This window comes from Lithobates pipiens, unplaced genomic scaffold, assembly GCF_037356315.1.
Source record: "Lithobates pipiens isolate NorthernLeopardFrog02 unplaced genomic scaffold, aLitPip1_a1.2 Scaffold_22, whole genome shotgun sequence".
In the NCBI taxonomy this organism is placed as follows: domain Eukaryota; kingdom Metazoa; phylum Chordata; class Amphibia; order Anura; family Ranidae; genus Lithobates; species Lithobates pipiens.
In genome coordinates, this window is record NW_027507784.1 from 328,074,386 (window position 1) to 328,097,138 (window position 22,753).

The following is a 22,753-nucleotide window of genomic DNA, read 5'->3' on the forward strand; positions in this document are numbered from 1 at the left end:
GAACTTGTGAAATATTTTTGCTGAAGTCTCTCCTGATGAATGCTCACATGTTATTTATACATGTGCAATGGGTTGGAGGTTGGGGAAGAATTATGACACATCCAATCCGTCAAAACATGAAAATGTAAAATATGTGTTTTTTTGTTGGAAGGAGGAATTGAAAGAAGAAAGGTTTTAATGTATTACATGTATTGATGTAATGGAGTTAATATGGTGCAGGTACCCAGGAGGCAGACTGGCGCTTATGCATAATAAGGTAGCTGTTGGTCAGACTAAAGGGTGCCAGGTGACACATCAATGGGGTGAAAACATCCTCGTAGGGGTGGTGTCTCAATCCTAGCGGTCCTAGAGAGAAGCTTTCAGTTACAGGACATGCGGGACACCAGAACTAGACATGAGGTAGATATGCCCAGTTGGTGTCTCACCTGAGAGGTTGAAACCCTGCACAGATAATGCCAGTAAATACACACAGGAGCATGCTCTGTTAAAATAAAGGGAACAAACGCTGGCTACCAGGGTACCGTAGGACTTCACCACATGGTGCTGCAACATCTCACGGTGGTTGACAAAAACCTATCACCCTATATGTGCTGAGTATACACTGAATCAAGTGCGGTTATTGTACCAGTGACTTACTCCCAGAGATGCGATCAAGTCCATGCAGGATGCTTATTTCTGAGGAGTAACCCGAAAGAGGAGGGATGTATTCAGCACTATATTGGGGGGGAACAATAGCTGGGATGGGTGTTGTTAATGGAGGGGACATCAGCCTCCTGAGGAACAAACTCACAGCCATAGCTTCAGAGAAGGAGTGTGACTTTGTTACCCCGGGAGATTGGTGGCATCCCTGATAACATTCAATGAAGTCACAGAAACACTCAGATTAGAATGGCTCCGGATTTTGTCAACCATGTTGAGAGGTTGGGAGAGAGGACAGAAACCTGTCATTGGCTCTGGCGCGCACTCTGTGGCAGGGGGAAATATCAGCCAACATCAAGCTGATTGTAACGTCTCTGTATGAGGGGCAGTGGCCTGATGAGTTAGCATCACCGCTCAGTAAGATTTTGCCAAAACACATTGCTTACACTAATCCAAAGTAGTGGTCGAATGCCTGTATGGGCTGTACTAATTTGGATTGTGAAAGGTGTTATGCTGTATGTTCCCATATACAGAAGTGCAGACTCGGTCTGTATATTTGGTGGCATCAATGGGCTTACTGACTGGGGATTCTATCTTGTTGCATTTGAGGCTATATCACACATGTGATCAGAGAAGATGAACGCTGGGGGCAGGTGGATATTTCCCTTTTGTCGGAAGCATGACCACGATGTCCGTTGTATGCTAGATCAATACCTGGGGATGAACGAGTAATGTTGGGAAGTTATTTCTCTCTGTGTTCTGGATGGAGAGATCATTGCTGGGAAGAAGGCACCCAGGTATTATTTAGGACATAGGCGAGTTTGTTTCTTTGTCCTAAAGAATACCGGTGTAGTGTTAGTCATGGAACTAGAGGGTTCCTTGAACCTAACCGTAGGTAGAGGTGCATGGTATACAATGGGCATAATCTCTGAAATCCAGGCACAGGGGTGGAATTGTGTGGGTTTGGTAATTGTTGTAAACTTATATGTGTAGTTAAGCGATATTTATCTAGAAGGGTCTCCCATTTGTCTATGCAAGTTGAGGGACGATTTGACAGTAAGCTCTCTGTGTACAAATTGGAGACGTTGCTGCCAAGTCAGAGCCCTGCAATGCCGCTGCGAGCAAGCCTGCCTAATCCCGACCCGTATTTACAGTAAAAGGTTATAGGAGGTTGGGAGCAGGGTGCGTAATACATATATATGTATATATATTATGGTAATAAGTTGATTTATGTTTGTGGTAGAGTGTGACCTATGGGTATTGTAGGCTAGTAATATGGGCAAGAAAGGCCCTCCTCAAGACTCTGGGTCTGAAAGCTGGGTGATATGTTGCTCTGAATGGGTGCTGGTGAATGGTGAATGAATGGACACCCCTTGCCTGTACTGCCGTCCTGAAGATACCCAAGATACAGAATGGTGACATGGAAGCTGTCGCTGAAGAATGGTGGAGATGTGTCACTCAGTGGCAAAGCGGCACGTGTTGGGAAACATCACATGGTAAAACAATTATGGACTGCTCCATAGGACCTGTTTCTGCACACGTTGAAAACACAGCGTGGTAAGACAATTGTGTACTGTTCCATGAGAGATGTCTCTGGAGCGCTCGTTGAAAACAACCACGCGTTGCACAAGCTAAGGACTGTGCCACAGGTACTGGTTTGGAAGTACATGTTGGGGAACCACACACGTTAAGACAGTTATGGACTGTTCAAAAGGAGCCGTGTCTGAAGAAGGGTGGTATGCGCCTTTTAGGCGCAAAGCGGCATATGTTGGAAGTGAACAAGAAGTAACGTTATATATATAAAGTTCTACACATCTGTTGGTACAACTGAACTCAGCCATATTGATGTTTGCAGTCCCACATGTTTAGAATGTGTAGAGGAATGTGGTAGAATCTGCATAGCAAAGGTGTTATCTTCAGCCCACCTGGTATGCACAAAGCTTCAAAGAGATTGATGACGAAGACAGCCCAGGGCACATCGACTGCAATACTGGCCACAGAAGCCAAGTATGGCAGGACAGTCAGTAATTTTAGGAGGGCTGTCATGTGATAACTGATTGGTCCAAGCAAATGGGACTGGCAGTAGGGTGTGGTATGGCTGAGGTATGTTTAACAAAAAGGGTTGCAACAATGAGTTCGGTCTCTCACTTCCATCATGAGGCTTAGCTGCGAAGGTCTGATAAGTATGGCTTATATTGTACTTTGATTGTATGCTATGTATTATTGTAACTTCTATTGATACTTGATGCACGTTTTCTTATTTCCTTGGGAAATAAATGAGATTTAATTGATCTTAGACCGTGTATTGATTTCATAGCCAATGGTGATAGTATTGTGATATTAACGATAACATGTGCTTGGCGTATTGATTGATAGCTAAACTATAGGGACTAGACAAAGTAATACATAACTGATAATAATAATAATAATAGATTGAATTGATCAGTTACTTCAGTAATGTCTTTCTTTGTTGACACCCCATAAAATCCCAAATAATTTCCCTTTCTACATTCTTGGAAAAGTAGCCACAAGGATGCATAGTGCTCTTTTGAGGTAGGACATAACGTAGGATCAGGATGTGCCAACACAGGAGCAGGCCTTAATGGACTCCAGAGACCAACTCTGTGGGTTACCATCCTTTCTGGTCATATCAGTCAGGGGCTTGACCAGAGATGAGAAGTTACAAATAAACTTCTGATAATAGTTGGCAAAGCCAAGAAAACGCCGCAGAGGACGTAATCCCACAGGTCGGGACCACTGTAGGACTGCTGAAAGTTTCTCTGGGTCCATCGAAAAACCAGCAGTGGAAATGACATAATGCAAACACAAGGAAGAGGGTATTGTTCTAGGTGTTTTTGCGCCTCTACTTGGCTAGACTGTCCACCGGAATTTCCGAACGAGCTACTTGCCCACACACGGCACTTTTTCAGCGGACTAATACGGCGTACTAAGTCCGCGGACTATCCGCCGTACTTTTGAAATGAACGGACTCCCCCCCCCTCCCTTTCCCTTTTTCCTTCCTTAACTTTTCCTCTTCCCCCCTCCCTTTCCCTTTTTCCTACCTTAACTTTTCCTCTTCCCCCTCCCCCCTTCTCCCCTTTCCCCCCTTCCCCCCTTTTTTTCCCACCATTCCTTCCCTATATCCCTTTTCTATTCCCTTCTCACCTTTTTCCCCCCTCCCCCACCCCCTTTCCCTTCTTCCCTTTCCCTTTCCCCATGTTCCCCATTCCGAAGACGAAAGACCCCCGGAGCTGTGCAATAAACTATTTTAACCCTTGTGTGTTTTTTTTTAACAATTTTTTTTTTTTTATTGTTTTTTTACAGGTGAATGGGTAGGGGCACATTGTACCCCATACTCATTCACATAGGGTGGGGGGGCCGGTATCCGGGGGCTTCCCCTTTAAGTCCATACTGGCTACCTGGAGACGCGCTCAAAATGAGCGGACTTTTCTCTGCGCGGGAAAAGTACGCTCATTTCAAAAGTACGGCGGACCAGCACACACACGGCCGTACTGTCCGCCGAAAAGCAAGTCCGGCGGACAGATTGGAGTGCAAAAATACTTTCTTAGTCCGCCGTACTTTTGGGTAATAAAAAGTCCGCCGGAGGCTATACACGGGCGGATTTTCCGGCGTACTTGAATTTGCCGGACTTTTCCACCGGATTGTTTGATCGTGTGTACGCGGCATTAGTTTCTGAAGCACATGACACACATCTATGTGGTGGCTCTCCAGGGACTTATAATATTAAAATATGTGGATATCATCCAGATAAACCACCACACATAACTGCAATAAATCTCGGAGGACATAGTTAATAAATTCCTGGAAAACTGCCTGGTGGTTAATACATTTCTGGAAAACTGCCGGGGCATTACAAAGGCCAAAAAGCATTATGAGGTTCTCATAATGGCCTGTTCTGATATTAAACAGTTTTCCACTCATCACCCTCCTTAATCCTCACGAGATTGTATGCCCCTCTCAAATCAAGCTTTGTGAAAACTATTGCTCACTTGAGGCGGACAAGTAACTTTGTAATAAACTGAATTGGATAGGCATTCTTCATCATAAAATTATTGAGACCCCTATAATCAATACAGGGTCTCAGTTCACCACTCTTCTTCTTCACAAAGAAGAAACCAGCACCAGCAGGAGATGAGGATTTGTGGATGAAACCTCGAGAAATTGCATCTGCAAAATACTCCTCCATGTCCTTATCCTCAAAAGGGTAAACACAGCCAAGAGGGGGTATGGCACCAGGTTGAAGGTCAATAGCGGATATCATACAACCGATGTGGAGGCAAACTACCAGCTTGAATGCTAAAGCTAAAATCGTGGAACTCCTCCGGCAGGGAGGAGAGTGAAGAGGTCAACAGGATCTTGGCTACCTTCTGGAAGCATGTCTTACTGCATTTTGGCGACCAGGAGAAAACCTCAGCATGGAGCCAATCAAAAGAGGGGTTGTGTCTCTGTAACCAAGGATAACCAATAACCCGCAAAAATTTAGCTGAGGAAATAACTTGGAATTGGATTATCTCATGGTGAAGAGCCCCTACGGCCATAGACAACGGAACAATCTCATGAATCACATGGGCAAGCTGTAGAGGGTGGGATTGCAAAGACAAATGTACAGGAGGCGTCCGCACGCTCTCCTTAACCACTTGCAGACCGGACCATTTTGCTGGTCAAAGACCAGACCACTTTTTGCGATTCGGCACTGCGTCGCTTTAACTGACAATTGCGCGGTCGTGCGACGTGGCTCCCAAATAAAATTGACGTCCTTTTTTTCCCACAAATAGAGCTTTCTTTTGGTTGTATTTGATCACCCCTGCGGTTTTTATTTTTTGCGCTATAAACAAAAATAGAGCGACATATTTTGAAAAAAATGCATTATTTTTTACTTTTTGTTATAATAAATATCCCCCAAAAATATAAAAAAAAACATTTTTTTCCCTCAGTTTAGGCCGATACGTATTCTTCTACATATTTTTGGTAAAAAAAATCGCAATAAGCGATTATTGATTGGTTTGCGCAAAAGTTATAGCGTTTACAAAATAGGGATAGCTTTATAGCATTTTTATTAATAATTTTTTTTTTTTTTTTTTTTTTTTACTAGTAATGGCGGCGATCAGCGATTTTTATTGTGACTGTGACATTGTGGGGGACCCATCGGACATTTTTGACACATTTTTGGGACCATTGTCATTTATACAGTAATCACTGCTATATAAATGCAGTGATTCCTGTGTAAATGACACTGGCAGTGAAGGGGTTAACCAGTGGGTGGCAGTGTAGGTGTTAAGTGTGCCTAGGGGTGTGTTACTAACTGTGGGGGGGTTGGGCTTTCATTTAGTGAACACTGATCTCTGCTCCAATCACATGGAGCAGAGATCAGCATCACTAGTTGCTAGGCAGAATGGAGAAATGCTGTTTATACGGCATTTCCTCCATTCGGCCGCTCCGTGAGACGATTGCGGGGATGCCCGCGGCGATCGAGTCCGCAGGTCCCGCGACCGGACTCACGGGGGTCCCGACCAGCGCGGGAGCGCGCCGCCAGCTGGCAGGGCAGCATTGAATATTGGACGTACCTGTACGCCAATATGCCTGCCCATGCCATGCTGTCGACGTACATCGTCGTGCGCTGGTCGGGAAGTGGTTAAAAGGAAGTCTTTCTCTGAGTCTGGAGTCAATGAGGATGGCAAACATGATCAACTTCTCCAGCTCAGTGGGTATATACTGGGCTGCTATCCTTGATGGTATCCGAGAGACCATGATAAAAAGCAGCCACGGGGGGTCTCATTGTTCCAAGCAACCTCTGCTGCCAACCTCTGTCGGCAACAGTTCTCGTACTCTGTTTAATTGACATGAGGCACTTGGCAGCAGAATCAGAGTATGCGGAAATGTCAAATAACCTTTTAAAAGAAGCCACAAACTCTGGGTGACTTAAAGTGGAAGTAAACCCATGGATTAAAACAGTTAAAAAAAAAAAAAAAAAAAAAAGGCATGCCGGGAATGCTAACTGCACATTGGCTGTGCTCTCAGCCAAACTATCAAACCATCCAATGGCTGGTGTCGTAACGAATCACATGTGCAGCACCATAGCAGTTGAAGATTAAACAGAGGCAAAGATGGCAGCTTCCTTGGCTGAAAATGATAGGGGAGTTTACTTCCACTTTAAGACAACAGGTTTTTGTGTCTCCCATAGAGTGTTTGCCAGGCCAAAGCTCTCTCAGAAAGCAAAGATATCCGCCGACGCCCCAAACGCCCCAGTGTGAAAGTAGCCTTATTGCTGTGTTTTTAAAAGGGGATAAATGTGTATGTATTGCAGAGCAATTTTATTATTATTTATTTATTCATATTTTTATATTATATAAACAACAAAAAAGAGAAGAAAATATATTTTCTACTTTCTGTTATAAGACATATCCAATAAGAAAAAAAAATTATTTCTTCATAAATTTAGGCCAAAATTTATTCTGCTACATGTGTTTGGTAAAAAAAATTCCAATAAATGTATACTAATTGGCATGGGCAAACGTTATAGCATCTGCAAGTGATGGTGGAATTTACGCAGCTATGACACTATACTAGTAATGGTTGTGATCAGCGACTAGGAGGGTCACTAACTTACTGACATCAATAATGACACTAATACAGTGCTAATACTATACACTGTCACTGTGCTAATGCCACTTGCTGGGCAGTGTTTCACATCTAGGGGCAGTTGGCATGTGGTTAAAACAAGAAAAAAAGCCAATATTAAAAGTTTTTAATGTGTAATTTGAGACTTACCGCCAAAAGTAAGTTGGAATGTTTTCTTCAGTGGGTAAGGGACATTTTCTTGCTTAATTTGGCAAGCATAGCGAGCGCTGTCATCCCCCAGGACAGGAGTAAAGCAGAAGGAGTTTTGCACCCTAAACCCATCACTATCTGAGCCTTCTACCACCAGTGGGATGGAGGTGCTGAGGACTTTTCCATTTTTCACCCACTCAAACGTCACATCAGGAGATGAGAGGTTACTAGCTGAACAACTTAGCTCGTTGGACTGGTTCACAATTACTGTTGTTCCTTCAACTTTGATGTAGCGATAATCTGATGAGACAGAAACATCTTGGTGATTAATTGCATTTACACACCATGTAACTTACCATAAAACAAGTATTTGTCAGTAAGCCCCCGTTTACACTGGTGTAACTTTTCATGTAAATTTACAGTTCCAAATCGCATGACAAGTCGCACCCCATTACCATCAATGAAACATATCGCCTCAACTCATGTCACAGAGATTATGAAAAAGGTTCCAACACTACTTTTTAACAATTTCATTGCAACTTGCATAGACTTTTGTTAAATGAAGTTACAAGCCGTAATGAAATTGGCAGTGCAAATCGCATCAGTGTGCGGCTTTGAAATTGCGTTGAAGTAGAGCAATTTCAAAGCCGCACCTGTGTGAACCAGGGCTAATAGATGCGGCTGTTCTGAAGAGTTGATCCAAAGTAAAACATTGAGTGCCTGCTGCTCTCCCTTGCTTTTGCCATTAACAAAAAAAGAAAAACAGCTAGACCCACTAAATACTTCTTTCCTGATGAGGGGTCCCTCTGGGTCTGCCCAGTTGCTGTCCTTGTTGATATTTCCACCTCTTAGCTGCATCCATGGATAGACTCTGTGTGAGGCAGAGGTACCAATTAGGACAGGTTATAGGCAGTGCTGTATTTTGGCCTAAGCCGACAAGGCCTAGGCCTAGGGTGCCACTTTGTGTGGAGGCCTCCCCCCCGTCCTCTGGAGTCAGTGCATTCACTGCAGAGGTTGCTGGCTGCATCGTCTCTCATAATGTAGAGAGTGTGGTGGCAGTTCCCCCCCTCCCCTCCACACAGACAGGAGAGCAGAGAGAGAGGTCAGACTCCTGTGTTTTGATTCCAGCAGGTGCACATGGAGCCTGCAGGGTCGGTTAGATTGTGGCTTTTCATTGGAAAATGCGACCGTGTGTATGCTCCTTGCATGTTCTCAATTTTCAAGATGGAAAAACTTTCTATCGGAAATTCCGATTGTGTGTATGCAATTCCAATGCGCAAAAACTCACACATGCTCAGATTCAACTACGAGATGGAAGCTATTGGCTACTAGGTATTGAACTTCCTTTTTCTATCCCTGTCGTAGGTGTTGTACGTCACTGAGTTCTTGGTGGCGTGACCGTGTGTAGGCAAGACAGTTTGAGCGGAATTCCGATGGAAAAACCATCAGAGATTTTTCCGACAAGAATTCCGATCGTTTGTAGGCGGCATTAGATGCCCATCCTCTTCACTGTCTCTCCTTACAAACCTCACAGCGGCTTGATTATCTGTGGTCCAGCTTTCACTTTGTTTGTCCAATCCCCTGTTATATGAAATAGGGAGGACGCTTTGATAATAAACCCTCTGTGTCCTTGGTGCTAGGAGAGGAATGTGTTTTTCTTCTCTACATCAGAATGGACACATGTACACTGTTGCTTACATACCGTATATGGTTAACTCTTTATAGCTCAATATCTGCAGGCTGGTGTTTCTGGAATCAATGGCATTTAACATCTGGTTTCTGCTTGTATATGTGGTTACCATTTATAGCTACCTGTATGGCTAATGCTGCCTTCTGACATATGAAGAAAAGTGTAATTTCTGATCATAGATCAGTCTGGATTTTATTACCTATCCTGCTGACCGCACCACGAAGTCACCAAAAGTAGTGCAGGAACTACTTTTGGGAATAGGTGCTGCGCTACAAAGTCGGCACCACATCAATTCGGACGGTGCCATGGCCGCCGGTTTGGCAAGCTGAATTGACCCGATGTGAACAGGTGCTTAAAGAGGAACTGCAGTCTGCTCACATAATTTGGTATGATTAGAATGCAATTGGAGACCCTTATTGGGTACTGATGAAGCTGTGCTGATGGGCACTGGTGAAGCTACATTGCTGGGCACTGGTGAGGCTGCCTTGATGGGCACTGGTGAAGCTGCATTGATGAGCACTGATGAGGCTGCCTTGATGGGCACTGATGAGGCTGCACTTTTATTGTACAGAGGAAGAGGTGGGGCTCTAAGAGGAAAGGGTGGAGCCTAAAGAGGAAAGGGTGTGGTTTACAGATGACCAGATGGGTCTTAAACAGGAAGGGGTGTGATATTGACAGGAAGGGGTGCTTTAAATTGGGGGTGCACAAGTTAATCAGGCCTAGGGCAGCACAAAACCTAAATACACTACTGGTTATAGGTGAATTAGAGACATTAGTGGGCTGCAGTTTAGTGTCTTTACTGCACACAGAACCTAACCTTGGCCTTAAAGGCAAATGTGCCAGTGAGGGCAGAATTCAGAACATATATAAATTGAGGTTTGCACTGGAAGTAACCTAAACATTTAAAGTCAGCAGCTACAAATTCAGTAGTTGCTGACTTTTAATATTAGGACACTTATCTGTCCAGGTATCCTGCAATGTCAGCACTCCAGCTGATTTTTGAATTGGCTGTGAAAATGTAGTATTTCTACCTACCCCTTCCATCAGTTTAACTACTTGCCTACAGGGAACTTTCACCCCCTTCCTGCCCAGGCCAATTTTCAGCTTTCAGTACTTTGAAGGACAACTGCACAGTCATGCTACACTGTACCCATATACTGTGTTTCCCTGAAAGACCTACCCTGAAAATAAGACCTACCCTGGTTTTCCAGGAAGGCTGCAATATAAGCCCTACCCCAAAAATAAGTCCTAGTTTGAAGTGGTTGTAAACTGCTAGAATCTTTTCTATTACAGCACTACACAATGCAAACTGTGTGTCTCTATAATTTAATCTGTATTCAAACACCCTTGATACAGTACTGAGTGGCAATGAGCTGATATCCTTCTCTTCTCCGGCCTGTCAGTGGGGGATCTCCACCCCCCTCCCTGTGCAATGTTTGGATCGTGGAAGAGAGCTCAGACGAGCTATGGAAGCCCAGGTACCCGACACAACAGATTACAGAGAAACACACACCTTTCCCACCATATACTACTGTAATAGAGAGGACTCTAGCAGCCCACAACCACTTTTACTTCACTTCACACAGGGGATTTTTGCCAGGCAGGGAGGGAGAGGGGGAGAGAAGACAGCAGTTAAAATGGCAAGCCCTACCCAAAAAATAAGCCCTAGTTTTTGATTCCCAAAATTAATATACGACCCGGGCTTATTTTTGGGGAAATACAGTGACATTTTTATCTTTTTTTTTCACAAAAATAGAGCTTTCTTTTGGTGGTATTTAATCACCACTGGGTTTTTTTTATTTTTTGCTAAACAAATGAAAAAAGACCAACAAATTTTAAAAACAGTTTTACTAGTGGGCACTGATAGATGGCACTGATGGGGCTGCACTGATGATCAGCGCCCTGATTATCTGTGTATATATCCCCTGTGACACTGGCCGGTAACCAGCTCTGCTTTTCTCAGTGACAATGCGTGAGTAAAGTACTGCCGGTAACCGGCAAGTGTGTTTGCAATGTGATCAGCTGTGATAGGACACATCTGATCACATGGTAAGGGACCACTGTGATTGGCCCTTTACCCCAATTTGTGATCGGCTGTGTCCAAAGGGGGGCGTGGTCTTCCGGGTATAGCGCTGGTCTGATGTGGTTAAGGAGCCTGAGAGTACTGTTTACATACACCTGCATAGTGAATGCTTCTCTTGTTGCATGTTGTACCCATGGGAAATTTTCAGCTGAACAAAGATCAGGGTTAAATGTGATCTTTAAGTGCTTTTTCACAAAAGGGGTTGTTGTTTTCTGAAAAACTGCTTTTAGGTCATGTAATCAATTTAGATTCTATGTTTTAGCAGAGCTTTTCTGTCATCTCAAACACATTACAAAGTTCCTGATAAATTTTAATTAGTTAAAGCAGTATTAAACCTAAAGCAAACATTTATTATTATGTGTTCACAAGCTACACTGTTGTATGTGGGCATCGGTTCCCTAATCAGTAGATCCAGTCTTATTACTTTCATTTTATCAAACACCACATGAGCACTCTTCAACAGAGCTTTGTCCCTGCTTCAGACACACAATACACACAATGGCTGCTGATGGCCGAGTCTCTCTACTACAGCTCATTGTTAATACACCCATTACCTATTTGCTACATAGTTGGTCTTACTATTTGTTGCCAGCAGCTGTTTTTATTCACCATCGCTCTTTCTATTTTTTGTTTAACAGAAGCCCAGATGGTAGAAACTTTCATGTAGATTTTACCCTATCCCCATTCAAAGCAAAACTTAGCCCTTGTACACACGGTCGGACATTCCGACGGAAAATGTCCGATCGGACCGCGTTGTCGGATAATCTGACCGTGTGTGGGCTCCATCGGACTGTTTTCCAGCTTGGCTATAAAACTTTCCGACAACATGATCCGATCAGACCTTGTCCGATCATGTGTAGAGAATTCTGATCGGACAAAGTGCCACACATGCTCAGATCAAATTCCTACACCAAAGCTATTGGCTACTAGCCTGAATGTAGTCCTGTCGTAACGAAATAACGTCATCACGTTCTGAACGATCGGATTTTCCGACAACTTTGTCCGACCGTGTGTATGCAACAGTTTCGGACAAAATCCAACAGATTTGGTTGTCGGAATGTCCGACCGTGTGTACAAGGGCTTAAAGCAGAGTTCCACCCAGAAATGGAAGTTACGCTGATCAGATTCACCCCCCTCCCCCCTCCGGTGCTACATTTAGCATCTTTCAGGGGGCAGGGCGGAGCGGATACCTGTCAAATCCAGGTATCTGCTCCCACTTCCAGGCAAAGATCGCCGTACTTTGTGCTCCAAACTACACAATGTCCAACGCATACACTTTAATTGAAACCTTATGTCCATATAAAAAAAACATTATTTAAAAGGGGAACTGAAGTTCTGCTGTAATAATCTGCGTGCAGGCGGGCTTTTATTGCAATGTCTCTTCTTTTATACCATAAATCCATAAAAAAACTGTGCTTGATGTTAAATACAGATCGAGACTGCTGTTCCCACTATATCTGAATACAAAATAAGCAAAAATTGATAACAAACAAAAATGATGTTCTGTCCCTCTAAAACAAATATACTATAATTTAACATAAAGTGCTGAGTCAATATACTAATATATAAGTACCTCAAGATACCATGTATTAATTAACGTAATCCAACCTAATATACTGTTATTAAAGTGCTAACATGCAAATAGATTCATACTACAAAATCCATAAATTTGTAAGCATCTCATATACTGTACAATGAAGTAAACTCTTTCACCAAAATGCTATAGTGAATAAATTCATAAAGAGCATTAAGTCCAAATTAAACCTTTAGGGCTCATTTACACTTGCTTTGGCTTCAACACACATTAAAGCTCCTACCGCTTCAACATGCTAACATGATGTTTTTTATGCGTAGGTGGTGCTTCGATGAAGCTTTGGTGATGCTCTTTTTAAGCTTTGTTGAAGCTTGACAGATGCCCTGTGTGTGTGTGTGTGTGTGTGTGTGTGTGTGTGTGTGTGTGTGTGTGTGTGTGTGTGTGTGTGTGTGTGTGTGTGTGTGTGTGTGTGTGTGTGTATCATAACTGCAATTATCTCATAACTGCAAAATAAAGCGAAGCTAAAGCTGAATTTAAGCCTCTCAAAAGCCTCAGGTGCTTCAAGCGAGATTTGTCATAGAGTCCTATGGAGGCTTTGAAGATGCTTTGAAGCAACACTAATGGGGTATCATTTCTGAATTGAAGCTGAAGCAAAGCAAAGCAAGGTGTAAACAGGACTGTAAAGTAATACTTTTATTTAGTGACAGGCTTTGACTGGCAAGCCTGTGTGAAGCCTTGTTTTGAAGCAAGTGTAGCCTTTAGAGATAGTGCAAACAAGTGTGTTGTCTATGCATGATACAATGGAAAAAAATCCTTCCACTTTGACTACATGGATGCTGTGGATATAGAAAAATGGGGTTCCCCCGCACTATCAAAGTGAAAAATATCTGAATGTGGTATGTCGATTAGATTGCTGCTAGGCCTAAAGTGTATACCATGCACTTGAACAAAAATAAATAAAAAAGGTGATCAGCGCAAACTATATCCCCTGATGAAGTCATGACCTGTGATGTAATGCATAGGGAAGTTACTGGATTAAGGAACAACCGGAAGTGACGCATAGAGACGTTTGTAACACCGCACATTGTTTGATCTGCCCGTCGTTTTCAGCATTGTTGTAAGTAGCCATTTTTTAAACATAAATAAACCTTATTTAAGACATATTATGCTATGGGATCTTCCTGCTTATTCCCCTTTCATTTGCCATGGATGACGGTTCGAACTAACCAACTGGGAGCCATTATTGCAATACAGCACTCTTAAGGACATCATCCCCGGTTACCACACTCAGGAGGGCTCATCATTAGAAATATCTGAGTGGCATTTCTTACCCATTTAGAGGTAAGCGCATAGAGAGCACTGAGTGGAGCCCACGAAGAGTACACAGTGGATGTCACCTGAAGAGTTTGCCTGTCACATTGCTGCACACTAGCACTTTTTGCACGAATTTGCACGTTTACTGTTTATGGATGGACTTTTATGGGTATCACTACTCAATATAAATAGGACTGTATTGGTACACCTACACACTTAAAGGTGTAAACAAAGGATCATTTGATACTCACCACTTCATGATAATCTTGCACCATTTTGCACTATTTAGTGTTCATTCAATTATTATTTAATATTTAGCACCTGATGATGATTTGCACGATTTTGCACTATATTAATTGTTTGTTTTAATTATCTGCACAGCAGCAGCTATTTTATTCACTTTATGAAATTATGGTAATGTGTTGTGCATTTTTTTTAAATAATTTATTTGCGTAGTTTGCACAGTAGCATGTTGCACAGCAGCTAAATAATTGCATGCACAGCAGAAATTTGCATTAGGATTCACCATTAGTGTTGATATAATTACTGATTTATTGCACTTTATCTATGAGGTAGAATACATATCAAACAAGGATTTTCCATCTTTGTAGTAATATTTGGTATATAGTTTGCGCTGATCACCTTTTTTATTTATACACGGATGCTGTATTATCTAAACTGCACCTCTGAGTGAGAGACGACCACTGTCAGAAAAACCTGCTTATCAGAAGGTACACCTCCACATCATAAGAGGCTACCATTGCATGGTCCTTCACTAATCCACAGGGTAAGGGGTCTGCATCGAATGGATCCTGTATAGACAGCGATAAGATTCACCTCTTTCCAGGAGTACGGCTCCCAGGAAAGTGCCAGTGTACTTGTAAAATGAAAAAACAAAATACCATGGCCCAGTATCTACAGCAACATAATTGTATTATATCGTTTGGTACTTACAAACATAATGTATTACAGGCATGTATACTGGCCACACACGCCTCCGAGGTGCGCAATGATGTCATGAAATAGACTCTTCCCCTTGTCTCTTCTGCAATAAAATGCCCCTACCTGCCTGCTCATTGTCTTCTTTAGTGCTTTAAATTGAGCTGCGCATCTCAGCTTACAGCACTGGACCAATCACTGTGTGCTGGGATGACTGGCTCCCGCGAATGCGTAGGAGTGACATCACACCGCAACAGCCAATGAAGATGGATGAAAACCGACACAGAAATGCCAGGAACAATCAAGGGAGCATTGGAAAGGTAAGTTTAACTCCTTTAGTTCCACTTTGAGAAGGATCAATAATAAACATAGACATAATTCTCACTTACCTTTAACTATTAAGTTTAAACTCTGTGTAGCTTGTTCGGATGCTAGTCGGATGCTACAGGAATACCAGCCGGCGTCCTCATGGGTGACATTAGGGAGAGACAGTGAGGCATCTCCCTGTGCCAGGTGCTCTTCTGTTATCTGTGCCCCGGGTCTGAATGCTGTGATTTGATCCACGTACGACAGCACTTTTTTCCCCTCATTCTTCCATACCACATGTACCTGCGCCGGGTCCACCGGGGTGACACCCAAGGTAAACTTACACTGCAAGACGGCAGTGGATCCCACTTCAGCCGAAACCGGAGATGGAGAGGTTGTGACTTGCAGCTGAGCAACTGAGAGACGGAGACAATTACCACGTTGTCATTTTGTCATGTGTAACACATACATCATCGGGTTTATTTACAGATTCTGAGAGTTTACACTTCATTTACTGTATATATTATTCCATTGCCATTCTACAATCCCGCTACAATGGAATTCCGTAGGCTGATTTATCTTAGAGAGTGCGAAGAACTGTGTGCTTTTATAGCACATCACTTGATAACAGTTTTTGTTTATTACAGGTATTTATATAGCACCATTAATTTACACAACACATTCACATCAGCCTCTGCCTTCAAGGCCTTCAAGGAGGTTACAATCTATGGTCCCGATCTCACATACATACACATTTTAAGCCCCTGTACACACGGTCGGAGATTCCGACGGAATGTGTCCTATCGGACCGTTTTGTCGGATAATCCGACTGTGTGTGGTATGCATCGGACTGTTTCCGTCGGAATATCCGTCTGACCCAATTTTCCAACAAACTGGTCCGATCGGACATACTCCGATCATGTGTAGAGAATTCTGATCGGACAAAGTGCCACGCATGCTCAGATCAAATTCCTACATCAAAGCTATTGGCTACTAGTGTGAACGTAGTCCCGTCGTAACGAAATAGCGTCATCGCGTTCTGAACGATCTGATTTTCTGAAAACTTTGTCCGACCGTGTGTATGCAACAGTTTCGGAAACAATCCGTCGGACAAAATCCAACGGATTTAGTTGGCAGAATGTCCGACCGTGTGTACAAGGGCTAAGGCCAATTTGGAAAGGAGCCAGTTAAACCACCAGCAGGGAGTGTGGGTTAAATCTGGAGGAAATCCACTCAAGCACAGGGCCACCATGCACACTGCAAACAACATACAGATAATGACTTAAAGCGGAGCTCCAACCAAAAGTGGAAGCTCCACTTATCTGCCTCCTCCTCCACCTGATTTTGACACTTTTTTTTTAACCACTTCAGCCCCGGAAGATTTGGCTGCTGAATGACCAGGCCATTTTTTGCGATTCGCTTTAGCTGACAATTGCGCGGTCGTGCCACGCTGCACCCAAACAAAATTGACGTTCTTTTTTTTTTCCACAAATAGAGCTTTTTTTGTGGTATTTGATCATCTCTGCGGTTTTTTTTTTTGTGCTATAAACAAAAAAAAGAGAGACAATTTTGAAAAAAAAAACACAATATTTTTACTTTTTGCTATAATAAATATCCCCCCTTTATTTAAAAAAAAAAAAAGCGTTTTTCTTCCTCAGTTTAGGCCAATACATGGTTCTTCTACATATTTTTGGTAAAAAAAAAATCATAATAAGCGTATATTGATTGGTTTGCGCAAAATTTATAGCGTCTACAAAATAGGGGATATATTTATAGCATTTTTATTATTATTTTTACTAGTAATGGTGGTGATCTGCGATTTTTATCAGGACTGTGACATTATGGCGGACGCATCAGACACTTTTGACACATTTTTGGGACCATTGTCATTTATACAGCGATCAGTGATATAAAAATGCACTGATTACTGTATAAATGTCACTGGTAGGGAAGGGGTTAACACTAGGGGGCGATAAAGTGGTTAACTGTGTTCCCTGTGTGTTTTTCTAACTGTAGGGGGAGTGGACTGACCTAGAGGAAGTGACAGATCGTGGTTCCTATCTATAAGGAATACACGACATGTCTCTCCTCACAGAACAGGGATTTGTGTTTTTACACACAGACTTCTGTGTTCTGCCTCTTGTGCCCGCGATCGTTCGTGGTCGGTGGTCATCGTCACTGTCGGCCACGGGTACTGGCACCCCCCGAATTTAGCGTGTGCGCACCTGCTATGCCGCTCAAATGAGCCGATGTACAGCTACCACAGCTCGCATGATCGTGCCGACCTGCCGCAGTATAATGACGGCGGCTGGTCTGTAAATGGTTAAACTCAGCCAGAAGTTCAGTTCTCCTCCTTCCCCCACAGCCAGCCCAATTAGAGAGGGCAGCGCGCTTCGCTCATGCGCAGTAGGGAACCAGCTGTGATGGTACACGGCTTCACTGACGGTTTCCCTTCGTGGAGATGGTGGCAGCAGCACCCAATTAAAAATCCGGCTCAGGTGAAGACACCGCTGGATTCCTGGACAGGGAAGTGTCCTAATATTAAAAGTCAGCAGCTGCAGTATTTATAGCTGCTGACTTTTAATTTTTTTTTTCTGTAGGAGCCTGGAGATCCTCATTAACCAGGATTTAAACTGGAGACCCCACTGCTGTGGTGCAGAAGTGCTAACCATTATGTTTCTTATGCAACATAAAAGGTGACAGTGACCCTGCAGCCACCAGTTTGTGTCAGCAGCACATAGGGAATTTGAGTAATGGTCACATCATACAAGAGCATGATGTAACTCCTGTGCATGTGCAGCTCAATGGTCATTCTTAGAGCAGGTAAGTTTATTTCATTACAGATCATACATAGCACATGTCTCTTCTGCAATAAAGACCCCACCTGCTCACATTTTATTTATTTATTTGAAAATTTAGTTCTGCTTTAATATGCAAAAAATATTTTTAATCCCTGGTCCACTTTAAATGTTTTTAGTACCACATTATCTCTGTAAGTAGGTGTTTGAAACTAAGTATTTATAAAAGAATGATGTTTTAATTGCTTTGGTTTTGCTGGCCTTATGGCCACATGAATTGCTTCTCCTTTTGGGGCTCCTTAAAGGAGTGACACTTCATGTTCCTATATATTTTATACACTATATTACCAAAAGTATTGGGACACCCGCCTTTACACGCACATGAACTTCAATGGCATCCCAGTCTTAGTCCGTAGGGTTCAATATTGAGTTGGCCCTCCCACTGCAGCTATAACAGCTTCAACTCTTCTGGGAAGGCCGTCCACAAGGTCTAGGAGTGTGTCTATGGGAATGTTTGACCATTCTTCCAGAAGCTCTTTTGTGAGGCCAGGCACTGATGTTGAATGAGAAGGCCTGGCTCACAGTCTCCACTGGAATTCATCCCAAAGGTGTTCTATTGGGTTGAGGTCAGGACTCTCTGCAGGCCAGCCTTCTTGTCCACATCAGTGCCTGACAAGGTCCATAAAGACATGGATGAGCAAGTTTGGGGTGGAGGAACTTGACTGGCCTGCAGAGAGTCTTGACCTCAATCCAATAAAACACCTTTGGGACGAATTAGAGCTGAGACTGCAAGCCAGGCCTTCTTGTCTACATCAGTGCCTGACCTCACAAATGTACTTCTGGAAGAATGGTCAAACATTCCCATAGACACACTGCACTGGGAGGAATGTGGAGGCTGCTATTGCTGAGCAAAGGCTGAAAATACTAGTTGCCTGGCTGAAACTGCAGACCAGGAACATGAGCGTAGCCGGTGAGTTCAGAGCATCTCACACACACACACACACACACACACAGTCTTTTCATTGGTCTTCATTAGTGATATATTTAACATAGGGGATTAATTACACAGCCCTGGTGTTTGCTGAAATTGCTATAAACTTTAAAGAGAAGCTTTTGAGAGTTTTCCTCTCTTTCTCAGGTCGGAAGCAATACCTAAGGAAGAAAGGAAAACCCATTAAGACCCCTTTCACACGGGCTGTCCGATCAGGTCCACATGTCAGTTTTTCAGGTGACCTGATCAGACCCTGCATTGTCCTCTCTGGAATGGACATATGTCCACTCACACACATCACCACCCGTTCCGATCCTGTCCGCCAAAAACAGACGGATGGTGGCCCTATTTTCCTGTCACCCGCCTGCTCAGTGGGGATCAGCAGAGAGATCCCTCGCTGAGCAAGCGGATTCCACATATCGGAGGCGCCCATGTGAAAGGGGCCTTAGGCTTGTCTTTTAAGTGTTAGGTTACTAAAATAAAAAGGTATTATTGCATACCCCATTACGCTCGTATTTTGTAATCTTATTTATATATACTTCTTTCGTTTTTTCTATTTCAATATGTTTATTAAAATTTTACGAACAAGAACAAGAAAGTATAGTGCGCACATTAAACACCCACGCAGGGGCCACAAACATAAAAGGTAGCCCACAGGGCAAACAATAGTAAGTAACAGGAAGCATAATGTAGCTAGGGGAGGATCTCAATGTAGCTTACAGTGTAGACTGGCCAGGCCCCTTCATCGTCCCTAGACTAGAAGTCCGTCTCCTATTACCCCCTTGCATGGGGTGCAGCCGTGGGTACTAGGTACGTTAGAGGCTATTAAGAAAAGTGGAAAGAGCTAAAGAGCAAGAGAAAGAAAGTCAGAGTAAAGAATAGGAGGGGAAAGGATTGGGAAACTCGGGCACGGACGCCCCACCGAGGGGAGTCAGACCAGGCCTAGGCATGCTGCTTGGAACTCGTAAGAGATCCACAGCTCCCAGATCTTGAGAAATTTAGCGTGTGAATCATGTACAATGCTGGACATGCGTTCCTGAAGAAGCATAGCAGTCATACGTGTCTTTACCCCTTGAAAATCTACCCCTGCTGGGTCTTCCAGTCCTGGGCAATGGTCCGCTTAGCAGCTATAAAGAGGTAAGTAGCCAGCTTCTGCTGGGGACCTCGCAAGCCTGGTATTGGACAATGCAATAGGGCCAGATGGAAGAGTGTCTGCAGCAAACCGAAAACCCTAGACCAAAACCTCCCCAGCCTCGGGCAGGACCACCACGTGTGTATAACATCACCCCACTGTTCACAGTTGCGAAAGCATCTGTCAGTGCTCCCAGGGAAAGCCTGAGCTGTGCGGGTCGGTACCCAGTACCAATAGTACTTTATAGGCTGCTTCTAGGGTATTTTTATTAAACGAGCATTTGGCTACCATTTTCCAGGCCTTGCTCCAGTCCTCTAAATCTATAAGGGCCCGCAGGTCCCTTTCCCAATGGGTCATAAAAGAGAGGGGTGCGTCCAGTTAGGGATGCATATATAGCTGAGATAAGGCCTGGGGACCCAAGGGTGTGCTGGCATGAGTGCTTAAAAAAGGTTATTCGAAATGGGTAGGTGGACGTGCGGCTCAAGGTTGCTATCCAATGCCTCAGCTGAATAAAGCAATACTGTTCAATAGCCGGTGCACCTTGTGTTTCTCGGATAGTCTCCCATGATGGGAAGCGGCGTGAGGAGAGAAAGGTTTCTACTCGTGGCCACCATGAGAATGCCTGGGGCTCTTCCAGGCCTGGCGGGAAAAGAGGGCTGTTAGTGATAGGGAGCAGGGGTAGAAAGGGAGACATCAGGTTACCGGAGAAGCAAACCGAGTCGAAAATCTGTAGACCATGTAGTAGCATGGGGCTCAAAGAGGGGGGCGTAGTCTCTGGGGGAGCCAGAGCAAAGCTTGAGGCGAACACGGGTCGCAATTAGGCACCTCCAAAAGCCTTCTTTCGTTTTTTTAAGTGGTATGATTTAGTAGTGAAAATTTTTAGTGCCCACCCATTTTTGACTGTGGTATCTTATGTGCCACCCCCTATATATTGTTCCTAGAGTTTCCACTGAAAAGCTATAAAGAAAGGTAACAGTGTGATGTGATTTTCCTTTATATTCCCTTATAATTTAAAACATTCTTTGAGTTGTCTATGTCAATAATGAGATGAGAGATGGGCCGCTGATTTCTTGGAGAATCTGTGATACAGAAGTGGGAGAGGGATTCTTCCCAAATTAAACCAGCTGGAATTGCCCTCAAGAGGCCCACAATACAGAATAATGCTGCAGCTGTAAACACACGGGACTTGTAAACACACGGCACTTGTAAACACACTGTACTTGTAATCAAACTGTACTTGTAAACACACTGTACTTGTAAACACACGGCACTTGTAAACACACTGTACTTGTAAACACACTGCACTTGTAAACACACTGCACTTGTAAAGACACCACACATGTAAACACACTGTATCTGTAAACACGCTGCACTTGTAAACACACTGCACCTGTGAACACACTGCACTTGTGACACTCTACTTGTAAACACATTGTACCTGTAAACACACTGTACTAGAATGACATCTGTCTGCATAGCTACAGGTCCACACACCCAGATGTCTATCGCATAGGGAAAGGTATGTCCAGAATTACAGGGGACTACTCAGTGTTGTTGTGTATAGTAACACGACTCAGTGCGTAATACCTCAGACAATGGCAGGCATCGGAGAAATCATAGCCACAAAGCAGAAAACGTTGCTACATCACACTGCATGACCATCAAGATGAATGTCTGCAGAGAGTGATGCAACTGATCTTCCAGTCCTCTGTTATCTCACTGAGAAACCAGCCAGCATGCAAATAACACAACATCACAAGGACACGCACGCTGCTGCTGTTGCAATCTGCAGTCCAGAGCAATGATCGCATCCCTTTTTTAGTGTCATCATTATCATACTCACAGACAGTTGTCACCAGCAGTGTCAGGATCGGGAGCAGAGAGGACATTGTAACAGCACAATAGAGAGGGGCTCTGGGCCTCCCAGATCTACTACACAATATTGTCAGTCACATCACACCCAGTTACATAGCATGTCTCCTCCTACTGGGGCTGGCATACTACATATGCAAGATGTGGATGGTAAGGGAACACAAACCCCCTGCCCATGGACACTGCAGCTTCAGTGAGGAGGGGAAGGTTCTCTGCAGTCACTCAGCAGGTTACTGCAGCACATCTCTGTAATTCACAGATTCCTCCAGTCGTCATCAGATGTCTGCTCAATTTTTACTGGTAGAGGAATCTGAGAGTTTTGTATAGTGTGTGTGTGGCTATATATATATATATATATATATATATATATATACATACATACACTGGAGATCAAAATGAGAGAACAATTTATGAACACTTGATTTTTTCAGAAATAATGTAATCTTCATTTCTCAGTTTGCTGGAATTTTTGTTGTGGAAAACACAATGATCAAAATGTAAGAAAAGCAATGACCGTAGCATGGAGAAAGATTACAACTAAATTTTCTGAAGGTTACAATAATCCACAATTAGTAGGAAGTGTACAGGCCCTTGCTTTATATGACTTCAGCACATCTGCTTTGCACAGAACATCACTAGTCTCTCACACTGCTCTGGTGTGATTTT

At 43.5% G+C, this 22,753-nt stretch overlaps 1 protein-coding gene across 3 annotated transcripts in view; it reads right to left on the reverse strand.

The window, feature by feature from the left end:
- LOC143925049 (cell adhesion molecule 3-like) overlaps positions 1 to 22,274 on the reverse strand; it is a 106,132-nt gene extending 83,858 nt beyond the window's left edge. The window contains exons 1-3 of one of the 3 annotated variants that reach the window (XR_013261931.1): positions 22,059 to 22,273; positions 15,378 to 15,710; positions 7,429 to 7,728 (exon numbers count right to left, since the gene is read on the reverse strand). Coding sequence is in view for 2 of the 3 variants with exons in the window: in XM_077449631.1 (XP_077305757.1) it covers positions 7,429 to 7,728; positions 15,378 to 15,710; positions 22,059 to 22,104 (679 nt within the window). In the remaining variant the exon portion in view is untranslated. Of the gene's footprint in view, positions 1 to 7,428; positions 7,729 to 15,377; positions 15,711 to 22,058 lie in introns of all 3 variants that reach the window. The other 2 variants (XM_077449631.1, XM_077449630.1) reach the window with 2 other exon arrangements.
- Between the last annotated feature and the right edge of the window lie 479 nt (positions 22,275 to 22,753).